The sequence below is a fragment of the Hippocampus bargibanti genome, linkage group LG13, assembly GCF_051943395.1.
Source record: "Hippocampus bargibanti isolate YZ-2025 linkage group LG13, ASM5194339v1, whole genome shotgun sequence".
Lineage (NCBI taxonomy): Eukaryota > Metazoa > Chordata > Actinopteri > Syngnathiformes > Syngnathidae > Hippocampus > Hippocampus bargibanti.
The window spans coordinates 20,335,175-20,344,247 of record NC_142746.1 but is presented as its reverse complement, the minus strand read 5'-3'; the positions used below and the strand labels follow the sequence as shown (position 1 = coordinate 20,344,247).

The 9,073-nt window shown below is 40.3% G+C and overlaps 1 protein-coding gene across 1 annotated transcript in view; it reads right to left on the bottom strand.

The window, feature by feature from the left end:
- Positions 1 to 529: 529 nt before the first annotated feature.
- The window catches only part of papss2b (3'-phosphoadenosine 5'-phosphosulfate synthase 2b), a 19,141-nt gene continuing 10,597 nt past the window's right edge, over positions 530 to 9,073 (bottom strand). The window contains exons 7-12 of the mRNA XM_089012372.1: positions 9,033 to 9,073; positions 8,316 to 8,521; positions 7,321 to 7,456; positions 6,117 to 6,385; positions 4,564 to 4,793; positions 530 to 3,201 (exon numbers count right to left, since the gene is read on the bottom strand). The exon at positions 9,033 to 9,073 is cut by the window's right edge and continues 71 nt beyond it. Coding sequence (XP_088868498.1) covers positions 3,060 to 3,201; positions 4,564 to 4,793; positions 6,117 to 6,385; positions 7,321 to 7,456; positions 8,316 to 8,521; positions 9,033 to 9,073 — 1,024 coding nt within the window. The 3' untranslated portion in view covers positions 530 to 3,059. The remainder of the gene's footprint in view (positions 3,202 to 4,563; positions 4,794 to 6,116; positions 6,386 to 7,320; positions 7,457 to 8,315; positions 8,522 to 9,032) is intronic.

Genomic DNA, 9,073 nt, shown 5'->3' with positions numbered 1-9,073 from the left:
CAGATTGATTTATATAGTGTATTATCAATAGCTGAATATATTAAAAAATATATTAAAAATATATTAAAAATATATTAAAAAAATCTTGTTTCTATTTATAATTGTATTTTATTTATTGCATTCTATTTGTGATTGTATTTTATTTATTATAGTACCTATGCTTGTCTGTGACTATAAAGTGTCCTTGAGAGCTTTGAAAGGCGCTTAAAAAGTAATGTATTCTTCTTCTTCTTCTTAATAATAATATTATTATTATTATTTTATTATTATTATTATTATTATTATTATATTATTATTATTATTATTATATTTTCTTTCGCCTCACGAAATGACGTCGTAAACCGAAGGAGTCTCAATTTATGAGCGTTTTTAGTGCCCGAAGCAGTTTAGGCCAACAGAGGGCGGTGTTGTGCTTCCATTTTTATTCCTACGCTAAAACCCAACTCACATCTAATAACAACGTTCAAAACCGGCATATTTAAATGTGTGAAAACGCATTAAAATGTATCTATGAAAGAATGACTCATAATCCCAATTACGTTGATTTATTACTGCGATTTACATTCACATCTTCTTTCCTCCTCATCTGGGTAACATTTGAATGCCCATTTTTACAGCAACACATACATTCCATCAGACATTCTTAGTACCAGGGTAGACTTTTTCACAATGTTGGTAACAATACGTTCCGCTGGGGTATTTCTGGGTGGCAGAGAAGTGACTAACCACCATTGAAATCAATGCAAATAACACAACATTGTTATTGTGTGGGTTTTTGTTGGGTTGTTGCACCACTAGATATCAAGCGTCTATCATAAATTGTTGTACAGAGTACAGTGATACCTTGGCTTACGAACTTAATTGGTGTGTATCCCAAAAAATAATTTCCCATAGGAAACCATTAAAATGAGAATAATCCGTTCCCAGGTCCCCATAAAACATAATTTTCTACTTTCTAATTTTCTAAGCCTTAAAGGACAACCGACACTTCCGGACAAGTTATGTCCTTAATTTGTAAAATCACTTCAAATGATTTCTACTGAGCGTATTTTACAAAGATTCCACTGGATATAGCTATATTTTACGTTTTAAGACTTGCGCTGAATATTCAGGAAGTCTTGTTTTCGAGTTGATGACGATGCCTGATGTGACGTCACGTCTGGAACGCAACTGACGGAGAAAGCGACACACAATGCATTTTGGGTACGGCTGCTGCGTTCTTGACCAATCACGTGGCTTTAACCGAAGACTGGGGGCGGGGAATAGAGGACCAAAACAAGCCGGCTGCCATTTTCTTTTAGGAGAACGGGGTCGTTCGCGAACGACACATCACTCATTGTGGCAGCTCGATTGTGTATCCGGAAAAATAGTTCGTATGCCAAGGTAAAATGTTCATATATTTAACATTCGTAAACCGAAAAGTTCGTAAGCCAAGGGCTTCGTAAACCGTGGTTTCGCTGTACATTGCAAGACTGCTTATGCGTTGACATCATTGTGAAAAAGGTCTATACACATCAAGTTGTGGGAAAAGGCACTTTGAAGTTGGACGTATGCTGTATTGCACCGAGAGAGGAGACATTAATGCTAATTTAATATAAACTTTAGGCACTTTAGCGAGTGAAGATGACATTTCATTCCATGATTACAAATTAACTTAACAAAGTTTCCCTGCATAGTCTTTAGATAGTAAATAAAATATAGTAGTTTCAAAGTTAAAAAAAGATTAGTTTTATGTTACTTCGGTCTAAAAATACATGGCATATGGATTCGTGACCACTTGCCACTTTATTGGGTCGACTAAATAGTCTTCCATATGTAGTGAGCAAGTTCCAAATATTTTATCTTGAAAGAGCTGGACTCCAGACGACTAAATTGCGCCATGGAATGATGAAGTTGACAACGTTTAAAAGGAATGTGTTAATAGTTACAGTGATACCTTGGCTTACAAACTTAATTGGTTCCCAGACAGAGTGTGTGAGGCCAAAAGTGTGTATCCCAAAAATTAATTTCCCATAGGAATCCATTAAAATGAAAATAATCTGTTCGCAGGTCCCCATAAAACATAATTTTCTACTTTCTAATTTTCTAAGCCTTAAAACTACACAAAATATACCTTATTTTATGTATAATGAATGCGCTATGGTATTATAATTAAATAAATAAACTGTACCGTATAATAAAGCTGTTTTATTTAACTTTGTGATGGTTGTTGATGGCTTGATGGAATGGAGTGGCTGGTTTCTCCTCCGGCCTTCTTCTTTCCCCATCTTGAGGAATGATCCCTTGTCGGTGCTGTCTCTGCGATAATTTTACCTAGTTCCTCATCAATTGTGTTCTGTTTAGCTGAGTTGATAGCTTTTTGCATCAAGGCGCTTATTAATGAAATGTATTATTATTTAGTATAAGTATACAGATGCCTTGTGCGAGTTGTTTGTGGAACCCGATCGAATGGATATTTTAACCTTGCAGTCTACACTCTGCCTTTGAAGTCAAAGTCAGCTTTATTGTCAAATATGCTAATATGCATGACATACAGCACAGATGAAATTAATGTCCTCTCGGATCCAGCGTGCAAGGCAATTGTAATGACTTAACAAACATAATAAACACGAAAATGCCAATTTGTCGGGAGAGAGAAGTTGAAACTCTCTTACTGTCGTCTGCCTCTCTCTTTAATGTTTAAACCACCTCCCCTCACTGCTGCGTTCTTGACCAATCACGTGGCTTTAACCGAAGACTGGGGGCGGGGAATTGAGGACAAAAACAGTCGGCTGCCATTTTCTTGGTAGGAGTGTGTATCCCAAAAAATAGTTTGTATGCCAAGGTAATATTTTCATAAATTTAACGTTCGTAAACCAAAAAGTTCGTAAGCCAAGGGGTTCGTAAACCGAGGTATCACTGTATTGAAAAAGTACTTTGATTTGACACCGAGTTTCCCCCGACACCCACGTGAGTTACAAAGTCTCTTTACTTCTCATACTGGTCTTCAAAATTCATTCAGCACACCATCTGAGAACGACCGTCATTGTCTTGCAGTCGTAGAGCAGCGCCGTGCTGGTTTATTGGTCCTTTTGCAGCGAGTTGTAGTACTCCACCAACACCTTCCAAGCCTTGGGAGCCATGAAGCCATCCGGTGGGTTCTCTCCGCTGCGTGCTAGGTTTCTCATCTTGGTTCCGGAGATGAACTCAAAGTCGGTGTGACTAATAGGAAGAGAAATATGGGAGAGGGGAAGGTGTGATGGGGTCATTGGGGGGGATTGAGGCAAGGTCAGGTTACGCTGAGATTATAGAGGAGATATGATGGTTATAAGTAGGAGTACGTCTGCAAAAATAACATGCGGTACATAAGCAAAGTTGATCTATGTGCAGATGACGTGTCTTCTGGCTGGGCGAAGAAATACAAATAATGACCGGGATTGAGACACATGAATGATTGTGGTCTAAAAAAGAAAGTAAAAATATCAAGTCAACAGTCTATACAATCGATGAGAAGGTTTCTTCGGCCGTCATCTGTACTTCTTTGAAGGTGTCGGACATTTCGCTTCTTATCCAAAAGGCTTCATCAGAAAACTAAAAAAAATTGCTGGTAGCTTTGGCCCTTTATATATCCCTAATGTCCAGATGTGGCGGTGCCAGACTCTGCTATGATAGGTCCCTGTTTTCAGGTTGGGGGGAGCAGAGGACTACTCCCCGCGGCTACACTGATTACTTCTATTGTCCTGACTGATTACTGCTATTGTCCTGCCTGAGTATGGGGTCTACGACTGGCCTGATTGCCCCATTTGCTCTGGCATAAAATAAAAATAAGAAGCGAAATGTCCAACACTTTCAAAGAAGTACAGATGACGGATGAAGAAACCTTCTCATCGATGGACCACTCCTGTACGACTGAGAACTTACACAGACGTATTGTTCAGGTTTTGTTTTTTTTGGGTGCCGATAAAGTGCTGGCCATGGCCTCTGGCAATGTTTTTTTCCTTTACAGAAGGCAACATTTACTTTTTTTTCCCTGTTCGCGCTTTGTTCGAGCTTCAGCTGTTGTTAAAGCGCTATATAAACCAATATGTATGTACAGTATTGCATTCTTTATGGACAGCCGCCCTCATTTCAAGCTCATATAACTCCAGACCCATATCATTTAGGAATTAACTATTTTTTCTGATGAAAGAAGAGAGTCTCATGTTTCTTACGCTGCAATGAATGTTTATGTAGTCCTAAAACTCAATATTCTGTGGATCCTGGAATTCGAGTGACAATGACAAAAACCCTGGCAACTGGAGTGGACATATTTTTGCACGTCTGGCAGTGAATGAGTTCAAACTCAACTCGGTAAAAAAAAAAGATGTACGAGCACTACTTTTGTCTTTAAAAAAAGGACTTTGACTATAATTGTTGACTAGTTGACGTCAACTTGACTATGGAACCCCAAGTAGCATGCCGTGGGCAACTACGGCACAAAATGGCATCACTAGTATCATGTTGTTGTGTAACTACATTGGCGAATTTGTGCGACTGGTGCGTATTAGTACAACGGCTTTCCATCCACAACATTTCATGCCTCACCGTTCCGGGTGATAAAAATCCATGGCTTTCTTAGATTTGTTATATGCAGCCACTCTGAAGGGGATGATCTCAACCGAGGTGAGGCCCGGCGCCATGGTGAGCACTTTGCCACCGTGCGTGGGTTCGTAAAGGTCCTTCTTGGTCTCTGGGTGGGGTATCCCCGCAGGGTCTCGGCCGACGATGTAGAAGTTTGCTCCAGCGATCATTCGGGCCCTGCAGTGCCATTGAACCTAAAGGAGATGTTAATATTCAGTCATATTTACAAAGTCTGAATGGGCGATATGGCATGATTAAAAGTGTCCTTGAGAGTTTTGAAAGGTGCTTATAAATACAATGTAAAAATAAATACAATCGGTTTTATAACATCAAGATGCAACGACATCAACAAAGGTAAATAAAACAACTTGATTATACGGTACAGTTTATTTCTTTAATTAATTAATTAATTTGCTATCTATTAGCTAGCTGGCTGGCTATCTAGCTAGCTATATATTTGTATCTATAAGCTAGCTATCTTTTAGTTACCTATTAGCTAGCTAGCTAACTTTCTATCTATTTGAGTTATTCCGGGTTGAGTGAACGCTGTCGCATGTGGCTGCCGCTGCTCACCCACAGAAAAACTGATCCTGTGACTGTTAAGTCACCTTGAGAGTTTTGAAACACCTTAACACCTTGAAACACCTTTTGAAACACCTGAACACACCTTAACTTACAAACTTTTCGTCTTACAAACGTCAAATTTATGAAAATGACACCTTATAATAAGCACTATTTTCATAATACACACCCACCACGGCTGCCGGAGTGACTCTCCTACCATAAGCCATCAACGACCATCAAAAAGGTAAATAAAACTTTATTTTACAGCACACCCTTTGAGCTTCGACCTCCAACGCCATTCCATCAAGCCCTAAATGACCATCACAAATGTAAATAAAGTGACTTTATGATACAATGCAGTGTATTTATTTCATTGCAATACAATAGCACATTTATTATACATAGAATAAGGTATATTGTGTGTAGTTTTAAGGCTTATTTAGTTGAAAAGTATATTTTATGGAAACCTGGGAACGGATTATTCCCATTTTAATGGTTACCTATGGGAATTTTTTTTTGAGATACACACTTTTCGCCTTACACACTTTGTCTGGGAACCAATTAAGTTCGTAAGTTGAGGTCTCACTGTATTATTATTATTATTTTATGTAATATTGTAGATGAATTTACACTTGCCAACACTAGAGGGTGCTAACGCACTGCGAAACGGTTATGAGTACAGTAGTTACTTGGATTGGAGCACGTTGAAGACTTCATTTTCTGTGTGGATGTTGGTGACATGTTGCCTGCTCATCTGAGTTGCAAAAAAAATATATATTTGTCCACCGATTTTTGTGGTCAACTTAGTTGACTGAGTCAATTTCTTTTTCCAAGCGTAAAGGCGCAGGATCATCTTTTGAAGAAAATGAATGCTTTCGGGTGCGCCTTATACATTGAAAAATACGGTACGTCATCACAGAGTTCGAGTACTCTGCAAGTTGACAATTCCTTACCTCAGTAGGGCCGGCATACATCATGGGCGAAGGAAAGATGGCCACAATGGTGCTGGACGGATCCAGGACGCCTTCCTCCAATACGGCGGCGTGCTGTTTCATGCGCCAGGGTAACGGTACGTCGTCATCTTTGGTCCATCCGCCGAGCGGGTGCAGCAGGAGGACCGGGTTTTTGTAACCGCGTTCCAGCAGACGCCGCTTGGTGTCCTGCATCAGCAGAGCGTGACCGTTGTGGACCGGGTTGCGTAGTTGAAATGCAAAAACTGCATCTAAGGGGAGACAATACACAGCTAATGAGGGGAAAAGCATACTACAGTGATACCTTGGCTCACGAACTTAATTGGTTCTCAGACAGAGTGTGTAAGGCGAAAAGTGTGTATCCCAAAAATTAATTAGCCATAGGAAACCATTCAAATGAGAATAATCCGTTCTTAGGTCCCTATAAAACATAATTTTCTACTTTCTAATTTTCTAAGCCTTAAAACTACACAAAATACAAATTATTTTATGTATAATAAATGTGTTATGGTATTATAATTAAAGAAATAAACAGTCCAATAAACGAGTCCAAATTTCACTGTTTCTATCCATTTTCTCACTCTCTCTCTGTCGTCTGCCTGTCTCTTTAATGTTTCAACCACCTCCCCTTATTGCTGCGTTCTTGACCAATCACGTGGCTTTAACCGAAGACTGGGGGCGGGGAATAGAGGACAAAAACAGTCGACAGCCATTTTGTTGTTTGGAGTACGGGCCCGTTCGCGAACGACACATCACTCATTGTGGCAGCTCCGTGTGTATCCCGAAAAATAGTTCGTATGCCAAGGTAAAATTTTCATACATTTAACGTTCGTAAACCGAAAAGTTCGTCAGCCAAGGGGTTTGTAAACTGAGGTATCACTATAGTACACGGGAACCTAAGATGGTTATGAAGGATATTGAGTAAATGCTCCAACGGTTTTGCAGACAGTGTTCATGCGTGGATTTGACATTGACCAATCATGCTTAAACTGCAAACGCAGCCAAAGTGTGTGACAATCGGTGATCGAGAGATAGCACAAACATCGCCATGCTCTCAATTTTACCAATTCATATACTCATCTGCTCCTTGCTAAGTTTCTTCTGGAAGAAAAACAAATATAGATTCTATAATGCCCCATAGGTGACTTCTTCAGTGACTACAGGATGCATGTCTGTATTTACGGACCTGCTTTCATGTCTTTGAACTTCTGCTTGAGCTCGCGTGGAGTAAAGCGGTACTGGTCCAGGCCGTCGTTCCATTTGATGGGTTCGAGGAGCTCCAGGTCACCACCGGCCAGCCAGTCACCTCCCTCCATAACCATCTGCGCACACGTTGGACATGTCAGTTTGCTGTGAGTCCCTCTTAGACCTTCCTCATTTTTATGTCCATTTTTTTGGACAAGAAGTATTTCCATCAGTATTTTTGACCATTTTATTTATTTATTATTTTATTGTGATCTATCCATCCATCTATCCATCCATCTAGCCAGCCAGATAGCTAGCTAGCTAGCTATCTCTCCAACTAGCTAGCTAACTAGCTCTCCAGCTAGCTAGCTAGCTATCTCTCCAGCTAGCTAGCTAACTAGCTCTCCAGCTAACTAGCTAGCTATCTCTCCAGTTAGCTAGCTAGCTAAGCTATCTCTCCAGCTAGCCATCTCACCAGCTGGCCAATATCTTTAGCTAGCTCTCTCTTTACATTTATTGCTTGAATTCTGATCACAAGTCCCATAATAAATAAATAAATAATACATTTCATTTATAAGTGCCTTTCAAAACTCTCAAGGTCACTTTTAATAAAAAAAAGGTCACAATTTTTCTGTGGGTGAGCAGCAGAAGCCACACGTGCTAGCGTTCACCCAACCCGGGATAACTCAAATAGATAGAAAGCTAGCTAGATAGCTAATAGCTGGCCAGCTCGCTAATAGATATCTAGATAGCTAATGTGATTCCTGACTCAAAATAGTTAGCTAGCTATACAGCTGATAGCTAGCCAGATAGCTAATATCGAGCCAGATAGCCAGCTAATAGCTAGCCAGATAGATAGCTAATAGCTAGCCAGCTTAACAGCTAATAGCTAGCCAGCTAGACACCCAACAGCTAGCTAGATAGATAGCTAATAGCTAGATAGTCAACCAGATATATAACTAATAGATTGCAAGCCAGCCTCTGAAGAGAAGACACCTTGATGTAAGGGTGTTGCTGACACGTAGTTCCCCACTGTCGGGCACAGCGTTCATCCTTGCGATGTTCATAAAACTCAGGATTCCGCAAAATGGCCACCCGGGAGCCCCCGTACTCCAGTGCGACGGCCGCGCAACCCTCCAGCTCTTGCTTAGTCTCCATGCTGACCGGCAGGACGATAGGGACGGACATGTTAATGGCGCCACCTGAGATGGAAGTAGATGAAGTGATGTCAAGTCCGTGAGGTAAAGTGCGAGGAAATGGAAGGACATTTTGTTACGGATTTTAACATCTACCTTAACTCATTCACTGCCAGACGATGTGAAAAAAATGTGTCCACTCCAGTGCCAGGGTTTTTGTCATTTTCATTCAAATTGCAGGACCCACAGAATAGTGAGTTTTAGGACTACATAAACATCCAATACAGCGTTAGAAACCTTAGACTCTCGTCTTTCATCAGGAAAGAAAGAGTTAATTCCTAAATTGTATGGGTCTGAAGATATTTGAGCTTGAAATGGGGGCGGCTGTACAAAATACAATGCAATACATACATCTAGATTTAACGCTTTAACAGCACCCCGCAAGAAAAAACAAGACCCGAACAAATTTGAGAATGGCAGAACATGAGTTAAGGTGGATATCAAGGCTATGAAATAAACGAGCAAACCTTTTTGCTGCAGGATGCAAAAAAGATGACGTGACATTGGAGATTCTTACCGTCCAAAAGGCTGCCGAAATGTAAGACCTGAAGGAACTCC